A 24,339-nucleotide genomic window follows, 5' to 3' on the forward strand; every position below is an offset into this window, starting at 1 on the left:
ATCCTCGCTCGCCGCCGGGCATTCGCCAAAATAAGCCGCAAGTGTGAATAATATGAATGGTTTCAAAGCACACGTGTCAAAAGCCTGTCAAAGCGCATGAGTGAAATATTACAGAGCGAGCGGATGAGGCGTGGATGGAGAAAGAAAGGAAGGCGTGAGATTTACGGCGGGACGAAGGTGCGCGCGGGGGGGGGGATGGGAATCTGGCTCGAAAGGTCGTCTTTGAAACCAAATCGGCCAGTCGGGGACGTGACGGGTCACGATGTCGTCAGTCGGCCCGAGGGCGGGAAGCGCTCAAAGAGTCATTCCAATTGCTAGATTTGTATTTGAAACACGAGCGAGTCAAAAATGTGATAAAAAGCAGTTAACTGGTGTTTTGAAGATTGGATTGCAGGTGGGAAATGCTGCTAAGGAAAACGTCGCACATCTTTTCTGTCCAAGCAAATGCGTCTCCCAGTTTTGTCTGTTTTACTATTTATTATTATTATTTTTGTTTGTTTATTCAAAAAACTACAAACATTCTTTTTGACAACTTTTCCTTTGATAGTGTGACCAACCCAAAAATTAAATTTCACGAGTAAAAAACATACAACACAGCCAACATTGTGGGGGGGGGAAAAAAAGTGCTGCAAACACACCCAAGTGAGGGAAAAAAGTTATTAAAACTGTCTTTTTTAATGAAAGGTTTTTGGAAATCAATGCATCTATATGTCAGTAACATTAAAAATTTGTATTACAAAAAGAATTACAAATGACGAAATTCACATTTGGTACATATTGATTTATATATTTTTTCAACACAGCCGAATCATGATAAATGAATGATATGAGAGTTACACTGTCATATTTTATTTTCCGTTTTCTTAATTCAAAAATATGACTTTTTTTATGCTGCTTGTCTTCCTTCGTCACCACCAACGGTTAAAATGAAGTGCTTGAAATTGCATGAATTAAAAACATCAAAGCCAACCGTGTAAAAAAACAAAACAAAAAGTGCTCCAAACACACCCAAGTGAAGGAAACAAGTGATCGAAAGTGGATTTCCTTTTAATTCTTTGGCAATAGATGCAAAAAAAAAGAAAGAAAAAGGCAATGAATACAATTTAGCCAATTCACATTTGGCACAAAAACCAAAAAAAAAAACCCCCAAAACAAACAAACAAAAAATGAGTCATGCAACAGCTACTGTGCTCTCTCTCTCTCTCTCTCTCTCTCTCTCTCTCTCTCTCTCTCTCTATATGCATTACGTAACTGTAAAAAACGTGCAGTTTGGGTGTTTACTTTAAAATGCAGCTAAAGGACCTTTTCTTATGGCTCCCAAAATTGGATGACTCGCAGTGCAAATATCGATATGTACAGTACACACTGTACACACGCTATGGCTGTTTCTGTTTGAGAAGGGAACGTTAGCGCTTAGCTCTTGAGTTCTTGAAATAAAGCTTCAGAGGATTTTAAAAAATACAAATAAAAAAACACTGTACGGCACCTAGCAAGTATTGATTCAAGTTAAAAAAAATAAAAATAAAACGTGGTCCTGAAAAACTGCATTTGTGTTATTGCATTTGAATTCATATTGAATATTCTTCATAAAAAGAAAGATACCTTTGTATTCGAGGTATTAGGGTAATACGCCCATGAAGGCACTTTTTGCGGTTGGCACGTCTTTACCAGTTCCTCTGGAGCCACCCGGACACGTACTCGTAGACCAGCAGCATCACAGCGCCACCTGCGGTCGAAACAAGACAGACGTCGTCGTTGGCGAACGTTCGACGGAAGGAAGGAAACGAAAAACAAAAGCCATATGTCACCTGGCCCAAGTCTCATTATCTTTGGCACCAAGCCCTTGTAGAGTGCCAAGTACCTACACAAACACAACAATTTTGTCATACGATTAACAACAATACGGGGAAATGACAGAAGTCATAAGTCCAATAGAAATACAGGGGTGCCTTCAGATACGAGTGACCCGACTTAGGAGTTACTCAAGACACAACAAGCAGATCGGAATTGATTTGAAATTCAGACATATTCTTTATCCTCTGTGAAGAATGACTACTATTAGTGCAGCCTACTGAGGAATGCGGAGACGATGTAGTTCCGTCGTGCTCTTATACTGCCTCCAAGTGGCCAAGGCGCACACAGCAGAATGAGCAGCACAATGTTCATGAAATTGAAGCAAAAAGTGTGACAAAAAAGGTTTCATACTTTACATTCTGTTGAATTGTATAATAAATGTCTGTTTTTATAAAGTAAAATATTGTAGTGTTATTTTTCTCATGAAACAAAAATGTGTGTGTGTGTTTTTTTTTTTTTTTTTGGGAGGCTGCAACGGATTAATGGCACTTCCATTCATTTCAAGGGGGAAAGACGATTTGAGATCTGCGCATGGGTCACGGAACAAATTAAACTCGTACTTCAAGGCACAACTGTAAGGATAAATATGTTTTGTAAAATCAACAATGCACGTGCTTGCGGTAGCATTTTGAAAAAACAATTCTTTTGCCCTTTTGGGTGGTGCGCCATCTTTGCGGGGATACTACAAAAGGTGTGTCGGGCAAAAATTTCAGGATGTTTGTTAGAGGACTGATTTAGCTGAGGGAGCGTGCGGGATTAGGAGGTGCGCCCACACTGTGTGGGTATGCTAGAGGGTGTACAAAAGTGGCGTGAAAAGTTTGGGTGCTGGAGGTGTGCCATCTCTATCAGGATGTTGAAAGTTGGTGTTTGGTTAAAAAACTTTGGGCAAAGTCGGTGTCGAGGGGGTGCGCTATCTCCGTGGGGGATGTCAAAAGGGGGTGCGTCTCTCACCCTTGTCGGCACCTCAGTGGGGATCGTCACGTTCCGTCCCGCCGCTTAATGCGTTCAAGGTGACCGCGCGGCCTCGCGCGCCCCTTCCCTGCTGCCCCTCCCCCACAACCGATGGCGTTAATAAGGCTGGAGCCACTTCCTCCCTCGGCCCTCGTGTCTGATTAGATCGACCCGAGGAGCGCGCCGCGCCTCGTTAGGGTGTGCCTAACGACGTCCCCCACAGGGACCGCTAATTAACAGGGACTGTGTTGTGTTACTGAATGCGGTGGCGCTAACGGGGAGGAGTGGGGGGGGCGGGGGGGGGGGGCGCTGAATTGGGGCTTGATTGTGTAACCGTGTGTCAACTTTTTGATCCGTTACACCGCTGTCGTTGCCACTGTTGGCAAAAGGCACGCTACTATTTAACCAAGTGTCAACTCTTTGGTACAGCGCTCCGGAATCGAAAAGTTGAGTTGACTCTTTTGTCCTATCATCGTTTACAAAAGGTCTTTTACGCTTTAATCTCGTGTCAGCTTTTTGGTTCGGATATAAACATTTGTCCACTTTTTGGCCTGATACGCAACTGTCATCATCAGTTTGAACACAAGGTCAACTGCTATGTCACCATGTGTCAACTTACAAGTCCAGTATTCTGCTGTCATCATCAATGTTAACAAAAAGTCCCTCACTATGTCACCATGTGTCAACATTTTGAGTCTGGTATGCCACTATCATCATCAATGTTGACAAAATGTTTATCACCACGTAACCAGCGTGTGTCATATGTTTGGTCCGGTTTTAACCACGTGTCAACTTTTCGGTCTGATACTCCACTGTCATCATCAATGTTGACAGAAGGTCCATCACCATGTAATCACGAGTGGTCTTTTCAGTCCGGTACGCCACGGTCATTGCCAGTGGTGACTTCAGGTCAACAATGTTTGCAAAAGTGACAGCACATCAACGCACATGTATGTGTCACAATAATAACAACAACAACAACACCGTTTCTCTTTTTGTACCATGGAAATATGTCTTCGTCATCCACGCAAGAAAGTTTGGCAGCTTGCCCGACAAGCTCCCTCTGACAAAACACGACGACGAGGTCGACAAAAGGTGGTCCCTACCCTTCCTCGCGGTAAACCAGCGCCACGGTCTGGACGCAGGTGCGGTACTTGATCTCGCCGGGTACCGGCTGCGGGCCCTGGATGCGACTCTTGGCCACGTCCCAGGGGATGTTGACGCAGGAGGAGATGGTTCCGGACACCAGGCCGATGGCGAACTTCCTCAGGAACTCCAGGGTGGGGTCCTGGTGAACGCACAATTGATTACGTACTTCAGGGGTGTCCAAACCTTGTCCTCCAAAGGCAGCATAAAAAAAAATGAAAAGTTCATCCTTCAACTTTAATTTATTAAACACTTTAAAATCAATCCATTAAGAAGCTATAGACAATTAGAATTAGAATGCACAAGCCAGTGCAAAGTGTAGGCCGGTCCCGAGCCCGCATAAACGCAGAGGGTTGCGTCAGGAAGGGCATCCGGCTTAAAACGTTGCCAAACAAATATGAGCGTTCGTCCAAAGAATTCCATACCGGATCGGTCGTGGCCCGGGTTAACGACGACCGCCACCGGCGCCCTCAACCTGCGGGGTTCAGCTACTGCGTGTCGAAGTCGAAGAAGAAGAAAAGGTGGAAAGCGGGTTCTTCGGCAGAAAGAGAAGAGGAAAGCACAGAGCCTAGAACTGAACGGGGGGACTTTGAATGTTGGGACTATGACAGGAAAATCTCGGGAGTTGGTTGACATGATGATTAGGAGAAAGGTTGATATATTGTGTGTCCAGGAGACCAGGTGGAAAGGCAGTAAGGCGAGAAGTTTAGGGGCAGCTTGAGGGTGTTATGTAAAATGTGATGAGTGGCTATGCCCCTCGGGTAGGAAGTGACCTAGAGGTGAAAGAGAAATTCTGGAAAGGAGCTGGACGAAGTAGTTCTGAGCATCCCAGACAGAGAGAGAGAGTCGTGATTGGTGCAGATTGTAATGGACATGTTGGTGAAGGAAATAGTGGGTGATGAAGAAGTGATGGGTCAGTACGGCATCCAGGAAAGGAACTTGGAGCGACAGGTGGTGGTAGACGTGGCAAAAAGGATGCAAATGGCTGGAGTGAACACTTTTTTCCAGAAGAGGCAGGAACATAGGGTGACCTACAAGAGCGGAGGTAGAAGCACGCAGGTGGACTACATCTTGTGCAGACGATGGCATCTGAAGGAGCTTACCGACTGTAAGGTAGTGGTAGGGGAGAGTGGGGCTAGACAGCATGGGATGGTGGCGTGTAAGATGACTCTGGTGGTGGGGAGGAAGATTAGGAAGACAAAGGCAGAGCAGAGAACCACGTGGTGGAAGCTGAGACAGGACGAGCGTTGTGCAGCTTTTCGGGAAGAGGTGAGACAGGCTCTCGGCGGATGGGAGGAGCTTCCAGAAGACTGGACCGCTGCAGCCAAGGTGATCAGAGAGGCAGGCAGGAGAGCACTTGGTGTATCTTCTGGCAGGAAAGGAGAGAAGGAGACTTGGTGGTTGAACCTCACAGCACAGGAAATCATACAAGGAGAAAGGTTAGCAAAGAAGAAGTGGGACACTGAGAGGACCGAGGAGAGGCGAAAGGAATACATTGAGATGCGACACAGGGCGAAGGTAAAGGTGGCAAAGGCCAAACAAGAGGCATAGGATGACATGTACGGCAGGTTGGACACTAAAGAAGGAGAAAAAGGATCTATACAGGCTGGCCAGACAGAGGGATAGAGACGGGAAGGATGTGCAGCAGGTTAGGGTGTTTAAGGATAGAGATTGAAATATGTTGACTGGTGCCAGTAGTGTGCTAGCTAGATGGAAAGAATACTTTTGAGGAGTTGATGAATGAGGAAAATGAGAGAGAAGGGAGAGTAGAAGAGGGTAGAAGTGTGGTGGACCAGGAAGTGGCAATGATTAGTAAGGGGGAAGTTAGAAAGGAGGAATGGGTCTATTTAAATGACCTGTTCATTTACTGTATATACTTGTGGACTTAATTGCTCAACAAATTACATTGATCATAAATAATGTATCTTCGTTCCTCTATTGATGCCCGTGAGGCATCGTGACAGACACACCAAATGAACGGTCGTCTATTCGATGGCAGGAAGTCAATACAATCATTAATGGATCCACTTTTTGTGACATTGTTTGTTTGTTGGTGTGCCGTGAGATTTTTCAATTGTATAATATGTTCCTTGGCTCCATAAAGGTTGGAAATCACCGCTCTAGGCAGATCGGGTATTCGAATCGGTCAGGTCAAACCAACATTACAACGGAACAGGAATAATGGGTGCTAACTTACTGTAATTCAATTACTTTATTGTCATGCAATAACTTCAATGGCCGTCAGATATTTACAGTACTGCGTCAAAAGACACGCGACTCGGCTAAAAATAAACGAGCTTTTGAATTCAAATATACTGTGTACGATGGCGACGCGGAGTAAACGTCTTTTGCGGAGCCGATCAATGACGTCATTGATCGGATCGACGAATGATGACGTGAAAGCCGATCAGCATGAAATGCGAATTATCGGCCGATGCCGATCAGGCCGATAAAATCGGTGTCAAATCTAGTAATCAGTAATGTAACTTTTCAAAGGAGTAATCAGTAATGAAAGTACTTTTTCAAGGTAACAGTGGAAACCCTGTTTGTGGGCTGTGTGAAGTGTTATTTTTCGTATATTCTGCGGGCCTGTAAAACAATGGACGGCGGCCTGCAAATATCCCGCGGTCCAGAGTGTGGACATCCGTGACGTACATTGATTGTAACATGCTAGTGGCGAGAGCGCATATGATTGCAAAACTGCCATGAAAGTCGCCATCATTTTATGGTAGCGAGGGGGGGGGGGGGGGGGGGGGGGGGTCACTAGATTAGTCCTTCCTGATTGGCTGAGCAGAAGCACATGTTCTCCGGGGAGCCGCAAGGATTTATAAACAGGATTCATGCAGACAGACTTGGGGGAGGCATATGGGGACAATTTGGGTAATTGGGCTGTGACTCGACACACAGGCGTATTACTGTACCCTTACTGCCCCGCGCACCCCCCAACAAAAATGGGGCAGACTCGAGAGAGTCTTACTGGACAGGAGATTTTTTTGGTACAAATGACAGCAGTACACCCCCGAGAGCCAGGCTAAATCAACAGCTAATCCCCAAATTCTTTCCACAAGACTGCAGGGACACAGGTAGAAGAGCCCCCTAAAGCGGCCTTTCACAAACTCATTAAGACGCGCACCCCCTTCAGCATCACCACAGATGTGACGCACCCCCTTCAAGATCCTGACAGAGTTGGCGCACCTCCTCAAACACCCTCACCTGGATCAGCTTGTTCCCAAAACCTTTTAAGCCACGTGCACCCCCTCAACATTCCGACAGGGTTGGCGCACACCCACCCCCGCGCACGCCCCTCACCTAGATCACAAAACGTAATTGCAATGCAATAGCTTGGCCCCTCAAACACATCCCCTTTTTACCAAACTCGCAAAAACATTGGAAACCACGTACCCCCTTCACCATCCCGGCAGAGCTCGCGCACCCCTTCTGCCCAGCCAAAATTTGCCCATAAAAACACAAGCCCAAAAATGCCAACATTTTTTCCCCAGACGTTTTCAGCCATGCACCTTGTCCAACATTCCCACACAGTTGGCGCACCCCCTCTCTTCCGCACACATCCTCAACCAGATTAGTCTTTCTCAACTTTTTGAGCCGCGTGCCCCCTGTAACACCCCGACTGAGTTGGCGCACCCCCTCAGATAGTTCAATTTCTCTCAAAATGGTTAAAATATTTTAAGCCACGCATGCCCCTTAGGCATCCTGACAGAGCTGGCGCACCCCCCTCACTGTGCAACCCATCGCCGAGATCAGTCTTTCACAAAACTGAAGCTACGCAGCACCCCCTTCAATATATCGGCCCGTCAATCACCCCCAGATCAGATTTTGCCACAACTTGTTATGCCACGCACCCCCTTCGAGATCTTGACTCAGTTGGTGCACCCCCTCAAAGAACCTCAGGTTGATAAAATTCTCTCAAAATGGCCAAAATATTTGAAGCCACACACCCGCTTCTTCATCTGAACAGATTTGGTCCTCAGCTAGAGCCGTCTTTCTCAAAAGTGCAAGACCGTGACAGAGTTGGCGCACCTCCTCTACCCCGTGCACACACTTTAAAAAAAAACAAACAAAAAAAACAGTCAAAGATGCCATTTGGGGAATGGCAATTATGATATCCGACAGCCCAAAACAGTTTTAATTTCCCGCGCCCTCCCCAGGCGTGCAGCACACAGCAGTTGATGAATCCGAGCACTAAGTACAGCTATCAAGAGAATCCCTATGAGCCGAACCCTTTTTTCTTCTTCACCGCTCAAGTGGCAATATGACAGCGGCGAGCACGCTCGGCTGAAATTGAGTCCGTTTTTCTTCCGCCAAGAGATCACCGGGTCATGTTGTTGATTGACTTTGGAGAGACGCCATCATCAAACGGGCCAGTCACTTGTCAGAGAGAACAACGCGGATTCCTTGGATCCCCACTTCTTACTGTAAATGGAAAAGAAGTGGCGTTGTCTGCTTCCTATTAGTCCATCCGAGTTAATCCGACGCTCCGGTTTGGTACACGTGGCGTATGGTAACGTTTGCGTTCCACAAAAGCAACGTTTGTTTGGAGCCGTCGGGGCCCGACGGATGCGTAATGCGAAACGTTACAGGATGTTATGAAGAGCAAACAGACGAGGTATTAGCGGGGCCTCCCTCTTGATTTGGGCTTCCGTCAAGCTAATGCAGTAAACTCCCAAACGGCCATTCCGACTACTGCACTCGAGAACATAAATTAGCTAGAAACAGGCAGGCGAGGCTCCTTGTGGGCTTGACGCCAGAGAAAACAGAAACGTCTCAAGATAATGCGGAGAAAGGTCCGGATCACTAGTAGCGGTGGCTGGTTGCAATACACCGTACGTTGTGTATATGTCAAAATGCGGGTAATTAATTATCAGGTTAACAGGAAGGTTGTAATTGGTATCATTACGGGCTCCAAAGCTGAATAATACACAACGGCGTGGGGGGAGTTTTGAGGCCGATGCCGATACTGATATCGGAGCCTAAAAGAATCTGCCATCTGATATATCGGCCGAAATCCGATATACTGGCGGCCCAAGTCTTTGCCTGCCGAGCCCAGATCGATGGAGTTAGAGCGGGAGAATATAAATCGATGCATCGCTGTAGTGGATGAATCTTTACACCCATATCCTACATAATATTGACCGATGTTGATTTACAGATGATACCGATTTATTGGCTCGGGTTCTACTTAGAATCAGCATCAGTACATTTCACACGGGAAAGTATGTTGAGAAAAATACAGGTGGTGCGAAAAGAGCTTGAATCTCAAGACCACAAGTTTCGTTGGTTGATCAATTTGACTGGAAAAAGCTGCGATGATCGGAACACACAAGGCGAGGGGTCTGGACCGGCCCATTACCGGGCTAGCGGGGATAGCATCCTTGACGTTGAAGTAGAAGCCGAAGTAGATCATGTTGAAGACTCCGTGGCGTCCCAGGGTGGACGTCAGGCCCTTGTTCAGACCCTTCAGTCCGAAGCCGTCCGTCCCGATGATGCGTCTCGCCTGAGCGAACGAGGACGGTTGCTGCAAACCGAGAAATCGAAAGCCGTCAAAATGGAAAGCGTCGGCGCGCGCAAAAAGGAAGAGGGGCTGTTAGATTTCAAGGACCTGTTTGAAGGAGTCCCTGTTGGCCTGGAGACTGACTTTGACCACCTCGAACGGATTGACCACGACGGCCTCGGTCAAGCCTGCGCCGAGTCCTGCTGCCGACAGCGCCTGCGAGACGGTCGGATGCAGATTTAGAGCGACCACGAGACAAAAAAAAAAAAGGTTGACTTCAAAGTAACGTACACGTCACGCTTCGGGATTGACCGGTTATCGGCCCGGGCCGATTATCGGCATTTTGACCCATAGCGGCCATCCCGGCCTTGTTCTTTTTCTCAATCTAACATCCGATAAGAGACCAATTTAAAACTGGGTAAACTTTATATACAGTTTCAGTTAACTTTGTAGGAGTTGGCATCTCCCGTGCACTTTTTGTTTGAACTTCAAACAAAGGTGAACATTTCAGTCGTATGGACATTTTGGAAAAATGGGATTCACTGTAGAAAACGTTCGGCAGCTATTTCTTTCTTTCACTTTTCACTGAACCCCCCGGACTCCTGGTTGGAATTTTAAAACAAAGATCAAATCCGAGAAGCTGTTTTATAAACATGATGCTTAAAGGCGTTGAAACGAAGTGCTGGGGTCAAACGAAGTCATTCCGGATTTTGATGCTCATGTTTTCCCTTTCGCTGCAAATGAAAACTGGCTCCAGAAATTGGTTATGGGCCTCCTCGCCCTTAATAATCGGTATCGGCCCTGAAAAAAACATACTCGTATATCTCTCGTGACATTGTTTAATATTATTCCCCCGAATGTTCCGTATTTGAAGTCTACCCTCCAGTTGAGCAATTTCCACAATAATTATGGAAATACAAAATAAATCAAGTTGAAAACTGACGACGTCTAAATCATATCTGGCCTATTAAAAAGCATCATTATCGCCGGTTACGCAACATCCTAACTGCGAGCGTTCACCGAAGGCCTGAAATGAACACGTGTCGCAACACCGCGTGTATCCGCACGAAGACAGCGCGTGCGTGCGGCCGCTGGCGTAACGGGAACATGTCGAGAACGTGTCTCCAGCTCATTACTCTTCCTGCCCTCTTTATCCTGCTGTCAGAGCCCCGAGAGCCATCCTCCTCAGACATGCCCCCGCCGTATTTACACAGGCCGCCGCCGCCGCCGCCGCCACCTTTTGCCTTCTCTATTTGCATTATTGCCTCGCCGCGTCCTCCTTAATCACGGTGAAGGCATTCACCTGCACCGAAAGTAAGACACAGACCGCGATCCGTTCCGACACATTTCCCCGGAACATAATTTACTAAATACAAAATCTGACCACGACTGGCTTCAACGAAAATGTGCCATGTAAACAAAACCATGAATTATGCAATCAATCTTTTCTTTATTATTGGCATTATGTATGCCGTTATGTCACCAAATAATCTCCAGACAACTGCAGGGAGGTAACACACCTTGATTTACGAATGTCCCAGCTTCAAATTTCCAACAAGCAAATATTAAATACATACGATAACAATCATTACACTTTTTAAAACCAGATTATTTCTTTTTATGACGTCTTATTATGTTTTATTGTGCTTTTTCTTCTTCATTTCAACCATGGAGCAAAAAACTGAGCAGTTTTTGTTTTTTTTGTTTTGTTTTTTGGGAGGAGGACTGGAAGAGATTAATAGCACGGTCACGCAACTAATGAAATGCGAAAGTCAACGTACCATTGTGTAGCCCTTACAAATACATACAGACCAGACCTAGATAAATTCAATGCATGGCATTTTCTAATAATAATATTAAAAAAACAAAACAAACAAACAAAAAAAAACCCCATATATTTAATTTTTTTTTTTTTTTTTTACAAGTTGAATGCATGACACTTCATTTTTAAGTTACTATTTTTAAATAAAAAATACAATCTCATGTTCAAAGCATGGTATTTCATTATTATTTATTTCAAATTATTTTTTCGTAAAATGAGTTCAAAGCATGACATTTTATTTACATTTTAAAATACATCAATATATTCAGTAAAAAAAAAAATACTTCAGTGCCTGCCACTTTATTTTATTCATGAATTCTTTCAATGTTTTATTTACAACCTAAATAAAAATAAGGACTATATAAAATAAATGGATAGCACTTGATTTTATTTAAAAAATAAGTTCAATGGATGACACTATAGGTGGCACGGCGGACGACCGGTTAGCACGTCTCCCTCACAGTTCTGAGGACGCGGGTTCAAATCCGGCCTGCCTCGTGTGGAGTTTGCATGTTCTGCCTGTGTGGGTTTTCTCGGGGTACTCCGGTTTCATCCCAGCCTGTAATTGGCTGGCGACCGGTTCAGGGCGTACCCCGCCCGTCGCCCGAACTTTGCCGGGATAGGCTCCAGCACGCCCGCGACCCGCGTGAGGGGACAGAAAATGGATGGACGGAGAGATGACACTTTATTTAAATCTTGAGAAAAAAAAATGAAAACTAAAAACACCTTCAAAGCATGGCATTGTATTTTATTTTTAAAATTCTATCAAATTAATTTAAAAGAAATCTATTAAAAAATGCTTTTCAAGTCCGTTTTAACCCTTATGACATCGTTCATAGTGTGTGTTCCGATTTTAATGTTATCACTATTTTGACAACTAAATTACCTTTTGGGGGGCTTGAATTCTTATTACTGAGTTTGCTTTTGAAAGTGCTCTCTTAATGAAGTTAAGTTCTAACGCTTACATGTGAAGTTGCTATATATATATATTAGCGTACATTCTGACAATTCAACAGCACGCGAGGTGCAGGTTGGTATATATATATATATATATATATATATATATATATATATATATATATCATTCCTGTTCAATGAAAACCAATTTCTGTTTAATTTCTTTTTTTGAAACAAATAAATGTTTGTTCTTCAAATCAAAACCCAAAGACTCACAATTTACTTGAATGTAGCTTTATGAAAATTAAACCAGTAAAAAAAATAAATATATATTTTAACCCAACAAAGTTTTTGAAATTTGGCAATTAAAAATCACATTGACAATGTCTATTATTATTACTATTACCATTATTATTATTATTATTATTATTATTATTATTATTACTACTACTACCAAGGAAGAGAAGCTGATATTTCAAACCGTATGCGGTTGAATACATTGTTTAAAACCTTTTATTCACTTTTCAGTTTGAGCATTTATCAGTATCCGTTTTAAACATTCATCTGGACTTATTTTTATTTCATTTATTTATTTATTTTTTGACTCTTTTGCAGAGTTTAGGCATCGGCAAAAAAGCAAATAACAGTACAGGCATACACAGCAATAGCAAAAACGAGGTAAGAAATAAGATAGAAACCTTTTTTTTTTTTTTTTTCTTACATCCATATAGACGCTTATCTTTAGGGTTATACACAAACATATCTTAATAGTCTGCGTCTATCGTCACCGGTTGACGCAAAAGCAGACTGCGGGTATTTGCCCTCTAACCTTTTGGGGGCTCATCACTGGCGGGTCCAAAAATGTGCGCTTTCACATTTGGAACACCTAAAAATTCAACGTTAAGATGTTTGCTCTCCGTTAGCGTAGATTCTGACAATTTAACAGCACGCCAGGTGCAGGTTCGTAATAAATGCCGGCAAAATTGTCGCGCGTTTGAATCGGAAACCGCATCGAAAACATGAAGACTAACCACTTATGCGTTGGACATGGTGCAAATTGTTCTTGGCATCCGTCAGCAGGTGAGGCGAAACACTGACACCGTGCACAATGTTCTTCCTGTTCCTTGTGCGCGCGTATGTTTATCTTTCCAGCGAGAGTGTACTCAGGTGCTTGTGTGGGTTTAAGACTCACCAGGCCCGGAGACAAAGGGGTCAAATTCAGGAGCTTCTTGTACTGCTCGAAGGTGAAAAACTGCAGAAGAGAAAGCAAGATTGAGACAAATGACTTCAGTAACTTTTTGGACAAATGGTACTTGTCAGCGTAGTTGTAATGTATAGATAGATCAGTTCTTCATCCCGCGAAGAAAATTAAATTCTTACAGCAGCAAAATCCACGCATAAATGCTTGTACAGTGAAATCCCGGTAAAAAGGACCGTCGGGACTGCACAATGTGTCCAAAAATACTTTACATTTGTCACTTAAATTGTCATTGACAGAGTCTGTTAGTTCCAGAATTGTCCGCTGTTGTTTACTGGCGCTGTGGTGCAATGCAGACACACAACGAGGCTGATATTTATCGGTCGAACATCTACAAAAAAAAATAAAAATAAAAATAGATCCAAAAGACGTGTCTCCCGTGCCGGCCATGTAATGATGTTTATATCTATTGTCAATACGATAGAGAGAGAGATATAGAGAGAGAGAGAGAGAGAGAGAGAGAGAGAGAGAGAGACATGCATGGATGTGAGCAAAACAAAATGCAACGAATACAAAAAAAAGTCTTTGGAGTTTGGAACATGCTATTTTTGGTAGAGTAATGATTCTAATTTTTTTTGTAAAGCCGTTCACCTTTGGCAACGGATTTGGAACTAGGATGCGCACTAATTCCTCGCAGCTCGTGAAAGCGACTCACCTACGATGAGTAACTGTACGTCAACAATGTCACCATGACCAAGCACACAATGTGAAACATTTTCAAGCTTTTGAAAAATATTTATTTACAATAACTTTGTGCTGTATTGGGCTTTTTAGGCCACGAAAAAACCTACAAAACAATCATTTTGTACTGTACAGCATCTGGCCTCCCAAAACAAGTGCTTCAATGTAACAGATAATCGGCTATATCGGACGACCCCCACAAAGAGAAGCACTGAGGAGGGGTTGAACTACATTTTTATGAGATGAAGATGTTGCATGTTGGTATATGGTAAGTAACTATGCTACAGTAATAGATTAGTGCAATATATTACCACTGAGATATATATATATATATATATATATATATATATATATATATATATATACAGTTTAATGACATTGATCAATTATAATGTACTATTAAGGGTAATGCAAGAGTTTGAAATTATATTAAAGTGTTTTGGGATCATAGCTTGGGCTGTGTTTCGTGATTTAACAGTTAATATAGGCAATTCTAAAAAAAATGTTTGGGGGGTGGGTGGGTGGGAGTCCACTATTTTTGCCATTAGTGAGGCTTCACACACTAGACAGCATTTGAATAGAATTATTGTAATCATGCGCAATATTGTTGTCCCAAGATGTGGCTGGGGCGCGACGTGCCGCTAACTGCTTGTAAGTCAATATTTGGGCTAGCCCAGCAGAACAAACAGGAGCGGGCTGTCCGGGCGCCGCTAATTGATTTGACGGACCCGATGCGCGCGGTTAGCTACGTGGCGGAGCGCCAACTCCACTCACCTTGACGGCCCTCTTGGGCGTCTCGGCCAGGATGGGCGGCAAAATTCCCTTGTAGAAGCCGAAGATTCTGCGGAGACAGAAGATTTGATTACACGCATCCCCTGGCGACACCGCGCCTTTTATCCCTTTTATTTTGTGAAACAAATCACACTCCATAATGTCAAGGACACATTACTTCGATAAATACAAAGTTATATACACTTAAATACAGGCCCTGGAATTTGCCTAAAATGGGCACTTCAAACCAAAATGGCTGACTTTCTGTTCAGTTTAGAGCGGTTCTTCTCAACTGTTGTCACCGTGGGAGCCGCATTTTCCCAGTGTCGAACGTCGTAACGCATTTTTACAGAAGTTAAGGACATGAAAGATTGTTTTTTTTTTTTTCTTTGTTGAGAAATAGTCTCCGAAAACATGTACATTATATTACATTGTTAAATGCCGTTTCAAATGAATTTGACATACCGCCAAAACAATATTGCTAGCCATGACGCCTGCTAGCCAGTGGCTGAGCTGCACTCTATTTCCTTACGGAGTCAACTAGTGACCAGAGCAAAAGTGAGCAACATTTCCTGTTGCTAATATGTGGAAAACTGGAACCTCTGTATACCGAAAACCGAAAACAAAATAAACAATAATACAATTTTAAAAATCTGAATACGAATACATAGGAATAGCTCTGCGCGAGCCACTTTCACATCCCGCCCCATCAGTTGAGAACCACAAGTTCAGAGCATGTTTTTTTTTCCCGGAGACTTTTTAAGCTTCTACCCCTAAGAATGGTTAACTCATTTTTACGCTTGTTAAGCCAATAAAAAAAAAAAAAATTCCTGTCCAGATTTCCATTTCCATTATTATTCCCAGTGGGGGGGGGGGCCGAAAACCAAACATAATCGGAATCACGTCAGACTGCAGTTGACAACGAGGACAAGCCGAGCGGCACGCGGACGGCGTGGCGTGTTGTGGCAACACTCGGCTCAAGTCAGCAGAGATGATGCCCGACGTTCGCCCGCGAGTGTAAATATTGCGGTTCCACTAAAAAGAAGCGGGTCGCGTCGCAGGGGTCACCGACATCTACCGACGAAGCATCGACACTCGAAGTAACAGACCGTTAAAATAATAGCTTGGATTCCTATTGCGCCTTTGAAGCGACCCAAGACGCTGAACAATAAGTCGTGGCGGTCGGTCAAATGTTGAGTGCGGCAACAGCGAACAGACACTTGCATCATCAAGAGTCCTGTCATATTTAATGGAGCCCCCCCTAAATTCGCTTCGTCAAAATGTAATTATTTATTTACCTCATTACATAACTGGTTCCTTGATTTATTGTTCATAAAAAAACAAATTACTAAGATAAGCAATTTTACATAAACGATTTGATGAAAGAGTTGGTTAATTGTTTGCACTTAAATCATATTGAATTGGAACAGATAGAATTTAAAAATCAGGATTAATCGTTTGATTACCGATTAATATGATGTAAAATAAATCTAACTATTTCACGTCTACACTTTAACATTTACTTATTTATTTTGACTTCTTACAAATCAAACATGGCCATTTAATAAATATATGTGACATATATTTGAATCCATTTTTTTTTTTTTAGAGGAAACATCCGGTTGATAACGTTCATTGAAAATTAAGAAAAATAATACAAATGTCATCGAATTTAATTGGAGAAAGTAATTGAAGTTGTGACACTACAATGAGCTTTTCAACAGGGTCAACATTTCCAAAGCCGCCTTCCCAACACTGCTCATCAACGGCCGTGCGAAAAGAACATTTACGGATTATTTTGGGAAATCTGCAGATCGGCGGGAACGGGTGTGTTTTTCAGCGAATAGTTTAAAAGTAGAAAATGGAAAAGACATTCCGGCGGATGGGAAAAAGCGTGCCCGGGCCACGCAAATGTCGGCCGGGTGCGGTCAGGCCTCCAGGTGACAGGAAATTTGCTACAGGACAAACAGCATTTGACTGCTCATTTGCATGCTAATGTAAAGTACATACTTTTTGGCTTTCCTTACGCAAATGGAAGAAAGTGAAGAGGCTGGAGCCCCGCTAGTTTGAATAAACCTTTCCTTAATGTTAACTGCCCGTGTCGGCCGCAATGACAACAAACGGAGCGGGGCCCCGTCGTTCGATTCCCGAGGACGCTCGGCGGCGGGGGGAAAGACGAGCCGACCCACCGGAGGGAACCTTTCCTCACGTAAACAAGCCGGCGTGCTTCATCTGCAAATATTTTCACTTTCCCACCGCCTCTGCTCTAACCTCGACATCGGCGGGCTTAATTAGCAGCACGCGCGCACGAGCTCATGCGCGTCGTGCATGTTTGAGGATATCAAACAAGATTTTGTGTTATGGGCAAAAGTTACTCATGTTTAGCAAGCGCGTACATTTTCGGAAACAATTTTACATGAAGAAATGTATATATTATGGACTTTTTGTGTGGAAATGCTAATAAAAAAAAACATTTTTTCGTAGTGAATTGAATAATAAAAAAAAAAACACAGATGGCAGTTTGTAAAAAAAAAAAAAAAAAATAAAAAAAAAAAAGAAGCCATATCAGCCAATCAGAATATAGAAGAAAGACATTTCCAGGAAAAGGCACAACAATACAGATTAAAAAATTCAAATCATACAATATTATACTTCATGCTAAAAAGCAAAAAAAAAAAAAAAAAGACATTTTTAATATTCCCGCGACCACGCCTCGGGCCGCGGGCCAGCGTGTGTAAAGAATGCCGCCGAATAGACTTTTTGTTTTGCCACCAGACGGAAACACTTAGCACACGCCGCCGCTGCTGCTCCGCCCGCATGCGTGCGTCACAAAAAAATCGGAAATGAAACCGTCTCCTTTGAAGCGTATGTTCTATATTTGAACAAAGCAGAGCTCGGGTTTACTCTGGAATGTTTATTTTTAATAATTCTGCAACACTGTTTGTACAAATCCTCGCTAAGCGGTTTGGCCTGCAGCTAATCCGCGGCGTGCTACTGTAAAGTGCAAAAGCGATAATTGAAGTGGATCTTCAGTCTGTCAGGACGCATTCCAGCACTTTCAAGTCGGGATGCGACTCCGGTTGCGGCTTCTCCGAGCTGTCACCAGACGGCCTCTCGCCACCTGATGCACTTTTTAGATCTGCTGTAAAGCTGTCGTCTCGCCGTAAACACAACCAGCGGCTGCCACTTTCTCCGACGCCTGCGCTGTCTCAGCGAGCTGTCACCAGAGCACGAGGAAGAGGAGGGAGAAGAGGAAGAGGGGGGCTGGGGGGGGGGGGGGGGCAGGGCTGCCTTTGAGTAAGCTGGGAAGGCTTTGCAGTCAATTCGCAGGTGTTACTGACCAACACCTGATACGAAGAGCAAAAATGACCCCCAAAATGTTCCTTTTCAAATTGCCAACAGTACATCGAAACCGTCGAAACCGTCGAAACCCTTTACAAACCTCAAGGAATTGAAGGCAAAGACTTTTCCTGATGATTCCGCTGGACCGTTTGACTTTTCGCTGTATTGTGCTATCGCGTGTCCCCGCTTCCACGCCAACGCTTAGGTTTCTTCCTTGACCGCCGCCGGAAGCGAGACAAGAGGACTTACCCTTCGTTGCGGAAAATGGTGCGAAAGCAGTCGCCCAGGCTCTTGTAGCTGTTGGGGTCGCTGGTTCCCCTCTGGATCTGGAACCTGCAGGGACACGATCCTTTACTGTATTGCTGCATATTCTCATGTGTTGTTGTTTTTTCCCCCCCACAGTTTACGAATACCGTAACGTCGTTGCTAATTTCTGTTAGCCTATCTAAGGAATTTTGCATTAGATGCTAGCAATAAACAAGCAGACATTGAACATTTTAGTGTTTAAATATATAATATTAAATTCTCTTTTGATTTACAGTAAACTTCCACTGGGGCGAGAGATAAACAGCTGACTCAAGAACACTTTGGGGGGGGGGGGGGGGGGGGGGGGGGCTGAGTGAGCGAGAGTCTTTTTGTTTCCTCAAAGTGATGTTTTACGATAGCGTGAGAACAGGCGCTAAGGAATACTTTCAAAAGTGTGGTTTTTAATAAGTTGCCGCGTGTTTTAATGAGTTTTAATGTGTCCGCGAGCAGTAAACAAAGATGTTTTTTTTTTTTTTTTTTGGATATATGGTTTCTATTGTGGATTTTCACTCATTTTGGGTGGTGTCTGGACTCTATCCCCCGCAATAAATGGGGGTCCGCCGTTTAAAAAAAACGTGCAAGCAAAAATGAGTAGAACAGCGAAGGAAAATGACGAGACAGCCCGTCAAAATTTGGCGTGACGTGAAACCGGTCCGTGGAGGCTCTCTCATTGAACCGACTTGTTTTTCCCTCTCCTGGCGCTTCCATTGGTTTCCCTGAGCCAGGACGAGAGGCTGCTTCGTACGGGCAGACCCCTCCCCCTCCAGGCCGGGCTAGCGCGGGGGAGGGGAACAACTCCAAACATTTATTTAACCCAACCCATGCAATTAGCCAGCCCACGTCCCGGTGACCGGGCCCATTTGCAGGCCGCTAACAGGCGAGTAAGCCCGGCCTAACAGCTCTTCAAGCCATGTGTAAATGTTTAATGTGACGGAGTTGGGTCCGAAAGGACTCCCCCCACCCCCCCCACAGGTTATTGTGCGGCAAACACACACTTTCGCAGCCTCGCCAATAAAGGCCGGAGAGCGGTGTTTAAATCTTTTTACGTGAGGAAGCAGCCGGGGGCCACGGAATGAATTAAAGGCGCCCGTTAAGAGATGAAGGCTCGGCCGTATTGAGGTGATAAGACGTCGTTAAACGTAGCTGTGCTGCTTTGACCCGAAAGCCTGCATAAACCTGAAAACAACAACAACAACAATAAACTGTTCTGGACCATTAATGAACACGCTAATTAAAAGCTTTGCTAAACAATATTTACATAGGCGTTGATTAATCTTAAGGTTGGAAAACCGAGGTGACAAGAAAAAAAGGAATCCGGCATCATGTGACTTCAACTGCAAGGTCAATGGGGTGAGCAGTAAGTCGTCCACGCGGGTGCCTGATGGGCCCGTAAAGAGTCCCCAGGTTCCACTGAAGACGGCGGTTGGCGGGGATGAGGTGGGGGGGGGGGGGCCTTTCATATCGCATAGATCAGGGGTGTCCAGACTTTTTCTTCCATGCGCCGCACACAGGAAAATGGGAGAATGCAAGGATCGCGTTGACATTCTTCACCTTCATTTTATTTTAACGCTAAAACCAAACCATCAGTGTAGGAAGAAACATGCAAAGTACCAATATATTGTTTGTGTATTGCGTACTACTGTATATAGAAAATACATGTGGCAAATTACAGTAAAACTAGCATACAGAAAAACATTTAAATAGCTTATTAATATTTGTAAACTGAACTTGACACGGAGCACAAAGTAGAGAACAAAAAAAGAAAAGAAAAGAAAATCGTCATTCCGGAACGCGTCTCACTGAATGATGTGTGATTGGTGGAAAACAAGGAAGTGAGAGATGAGAATGAATTCCTTCTTCTCCTGACTTGCCACCCGGTGAAGAAAGTAAGTCGAGCCATGCAGGCAAACGACATATTTTAGTAAGTGGACGGTGGGTCACAAATGGCCCCTGGGCCGTTGCTTGGACACCCTCAGAGTGCCGTACTTGGTGGATGGGCCAATAGCTTAATAAATAGATGTCAAGCACCATATTAAGGAGGGTATGAGGGAGGGGACAGTGGAATGATGGGCGAGGGGGACCCGGGCCCGGGGGGGCAAAGACCTGACAGATTTAAGACTACAAGGGGCTTGTAAAGAAATTCAAATCGGGCTTAATTAAAGGCACATGATGCTGGGGGTCAATCTCCCAGCGTCTCCTTCGCCCGGCCCAAAACCGGCCGTGAGCCTTCGGTCCGGGTTCCAGCCCCCCCCCCCCCCCCCCCCCGACTCCACAGGTGACCCCGGGGTCACCTCATTTCCTTGTGGCCCTCTGCTACCCTGCCATAAAAAAGCCAGGGAGCAAACGGCGAGGCGCAGGCCGACAGAGATAATAGGGGAGCACCAAAAGAACTCGTGGCGGCGGGGGTGGGGGGCTGGGGGCCTGTCAGGCCCCAGGGAAGGAAGCAACTCATGTCGCTTTTCACAGCTACCAAGCGTGGAAGTCACGACTTGAAACGCTTGGTGTTAAAAGGTTGGACGGACGTACACGGCAATTTGTAGACGGGCGCTAATAAGGTTTTATCAGTTGAGGAGATAGAAATATGTATATTGATATGAAAGAAATGACGCTGACAAGTATTAGCGTGACTCCAACTAATGGAGGCAAATGCCTTGCGCTGTCACATAGTCGGGCAAAAAGTGGATTCTGATATCGGTGGACTCGATCAGTCATTCCCAACCACTGTGCAAATGACGCAATTTCACTTCATCGAGAGGGTCGTGTTACCATCTGTTCGTGAACAGTGTCGTTTGACACCGCGGTTTTGACTGTACGCCTTGGCTCAATAAAGGTTGGGAAACAGCGAACGAGGTAGGAACACTCAACAGCCTCGGTGGTTCTGGCAGATTCATTTGGCTTCCGAGTCAGCCGTGCCGATCGTAAAACTCAGCAGAAAGAAGATCCCAGAAACACGCACACACACGCAGCCAGGGGCTACTTTGGAAGCGCCGAGCGACTCCTTCAATCATCGGCTAGCTAAGCGAGTAGAGATACGGGACACGCAGAGGTGATGATATCTGAGAGTTCATCAAGAGCAACACCCCCGCCTCTCCTCACCCGCGTCCTACTTTCCACGCTCTCTTGTTTGTCTTTTACAGGCCCGGAGCTGCCCGGATGAGGGTGAAAGCGAGGCCAGGTCGGTGCCCAGAACAAGACCAGAAAACGCAACGACCGAAAAGACCTCGTCCACCGGATGAGTCAATCTGCAGTCGCAAAGATGCCCGAAACGAGGCAGAGTTCGAAGTCCGTGCAAGGTCACGTCCATTCCCAAGACCAGGAGGTCACGGGCTGCCCCTTAAGGATAAGATCTTAGGGCGAGGTGATAAAACGATCTCTGGGAGGTTGGGGGGTATCTGGATTGACCATTCAGTCCGTCAGAGGATGGATAGGTCGGACCTAGGAAAGGTTAGGGCCGGGTTACGTCGACTTTATGGATCCCGGGATGAGATTCTTGGACGCTGATCGTTTTTAGAAGACAGAGAAACAGGCCCCCAAAACAAGAGATGTGCTAGATAAATTGAAGATGTCTCCCAGGATAAGTTTAATAACATCACACCCATACCGATATTTTGACATGTAATTGATTTTTTAAATCTAAGAGAATCAAATCTGCAAGGATGTGCTTAGCGCTCTCATCGTGTGCGGTGTGTCGGCGATAACCAACACGGCACGATATCTCCGCCGAAAATCAACAGTGTACGAAGAATATGGAATTCCGTTGTAGCCCAAGACTTGGTATTTTGTCAAATCAGAAGTCCGTTGTAGTACCGAGTCTGAGCTGTGGGAGGCAGTGTGGGCGTCCGGACTGTCCGAAAATACAGAGAAGAAGCAAGAGGACAAATAGAAGAAGAAATGGAAGAAGCGAGGCTACCCGGCGGCGACAAAGGCTACCCGGCGGCTTTTCATTGCGGTGAATGTCGTGTGACACATGACACGAACACAATTGATCATTTCCCACAATTTTCATGGAGAAGGAGAAAAAAAATGAATAAAAATCACTCTTAACACACCCTGCGCCACACGATAATCTTTTAGCGCAGTGATTGTCACAGTGTGGTCGTGGTACGTGAAATAATCCCATTTTAGGACAAACGTGTATTGATTGTTTCGGAACTCTTTGTTTTGAAACTTTTATTGAGGTAAAATCTTCATTTAACTTACTGTATGTGCAATATATTTAAATGGAATCATTATTCAAGCTTTTTATTTTCCAATATTTAAACTAACTGAATTTCTCATACGAAATAAACCTCGAGTGCGCGAGACGATCTGCCAGTGCCGTAACGGGCAAGTCTTTTTTTTTTTTTTTTTTACAGCCAGACAGTTAATTTTAACGGGCGGGATCATAAAAGATGGTAAAAAAGCTCATTGCGCCGTTCCGCCAAGTTTAAGAGGACTTGTCGGACATGAATGATCTGAGCAATCCACAGCGAGACTCCGGACACTCAATCATGCTAACAGAGAAAAACCGTTGACGCCGCTTTGAGTTGGAGAAACGGACCGACTCGACTGTGAACGCGAGTCTATAGCTTGGGAGGATATACTGCCAATACCGGACATGTGATTAGATCCTGGCAGGTTGGGTAGCAAAGACCACAAACCAGGACCAGGACCAGGGCATCTAGAATTTTTTGGAGCTTTTGCTTCCTCCTGTAACCAATTCAGTCAGAGCCCAGGAGGTCATCAAACTTTTTGGTTTCAGGGGGAGAAATTTGTCCGTGCACAAAAATAGTCGTATTTTTGCAAGATGTAACATTATGATATTCAAGTCAAAGTTTAATGAGAAGATGAAAATGAATGAAAAACATTTCTATTCCGGAAAAGATTCCGTTAGTCCCGAAAAAGTAAGATTGCGAGATGCCTTCTGGTTTAATTTGAATCCCATTACAAAGTGGTGCTCGGGTGGGTCGAGCAGTCCAGATGTTTGCTCGTATACCGTGACCCACTGTCTCACCACGGCAGCCCAGGCAGGGAAAAGATGCGCTTCGAAAACCTGAGACTTGGAAGAGGCCAAAACTGACACCCAAATGTTCTCAACTAGTCTCCGGCCGTCTGATGTTTCGCTCTTTATGTCGTATTTCAAAGTCTGGAGCAGGTCCGCGGAAAACAAACGCAGCACTTTTACTGACATTTCCAGGAACTGGTTGCATCAGAGGCAAAATATTTCTTGGGTCTTTAAAATGGGGTCTTTTCGAACTTGGCCAAACGCTATTCACTGAAATGATGGCGCTACTGTTGAAATTGTGGCGCGATACAACAACAACAACAACAACAACAAAAAGGAACTGACTCACATTCTCAGCACGGGAAGTAGATTCAATTTCACGGCCCGGTGAAAATGGTGAAAAACCAGAACCAAAGACTTGGTTAAAATAACACGGCGAGGGCCGCAGAGTGGATGGCACGAATCCACTCGCTCTCACGGTGCCAACATGAAGATGAAATATCGCAGAGCCACGGCACAAGACCTTTTTTTTCCCCCCACAAAGTATTACATTCGACTTCCCATTTCCGTTTAAACGGCATTAAATTGTCTCGTGGTTGCTTTTAAAATGACTAAAATCAAGTATTTTGATGTCATTATGTCATATTCGCTCTCGTAGAAGGCTGAACGATAGATACTGTAGCCGTAAAGGGACCAGTTAACCAACTCCATCACGCCCAATTAGCATTCGCGTTCCCACTCCTTAAGTCTGCTCGGACGAGAAGCCAAACGTCTTCCACGACGACCAAAACCGTCGAGTCGAGATCGATTCAATGCCC

At 44.6% G+C, this 24,339-nt stretch overlaps 1 protein-coding gene across 6 annotated transcripts in view; it reads right to left on the reverse strand.

The window, feature by feature from the left end:
- The window catches only part of slc25a21 (solute carrier family 25 member 21), an 86,687-nt gene that overhangs the window by 1,130 nt on the left and 61,218 nt on the right, over positions 1–24,339 (reverse strand). For 4 of the 6 annotated variants that reach the window (XR_009769783.1, XR_009769781.1, XR_009769782.1 and 1 more), the window contains exons 3-9: positions 18,481–18,564; positions 14,893–14,959; positions 13,372–13,431; positions 9,569–9,676; positions 9,320–9,484; positions 3,912–4,093; positions 1,603–1,726 (exon numbers count right to left, since the gene is read on the reverse strand). Coding sequence is in view for 2 of the 6 variants with exons in the window: in XM_061695991.1 (XP_061551975.1) it covers positions 1,603–1,726; positions 3,912–4,093; positions 9,320–9,484; positions 9,569–9,676; positions 13,372–13,431; positions 14,893–14,959; positions 18,481–18,564 (790 nt within the window). In the remaining 4 variants the exon portion in view is untranslated. Of the gene's footprint in view, positions 1–1,123; positions 1,727–1,808; positions 1,862–3,911; positions 4,094–9,319; positions 9,485–9,568; positions 9,677–13,371; positions 13,432–14,892; positions 14,960–18,480; positions 18,565–24,339 lie in introns of those variants that run through there. The other 2 variants (XR_009769784.1, XM_061695992.1) reach the window with 2 other exon arrangements.

Source organism: Phycodurus eques, chromosome 14, assembly GCF_024500275.1.
Source record: "Phycodurus eques isolate BA_2022a chromosome 14, UOR_Pequ_1.1, whole genome shotgun sequence".
Taxonomy (NCBI): Eukaryota; Metazoa; Chordata; class Actinopteri; order Syngnathiformes; family Syngnathidae; genus Phycodurus; species Phycodurus eques.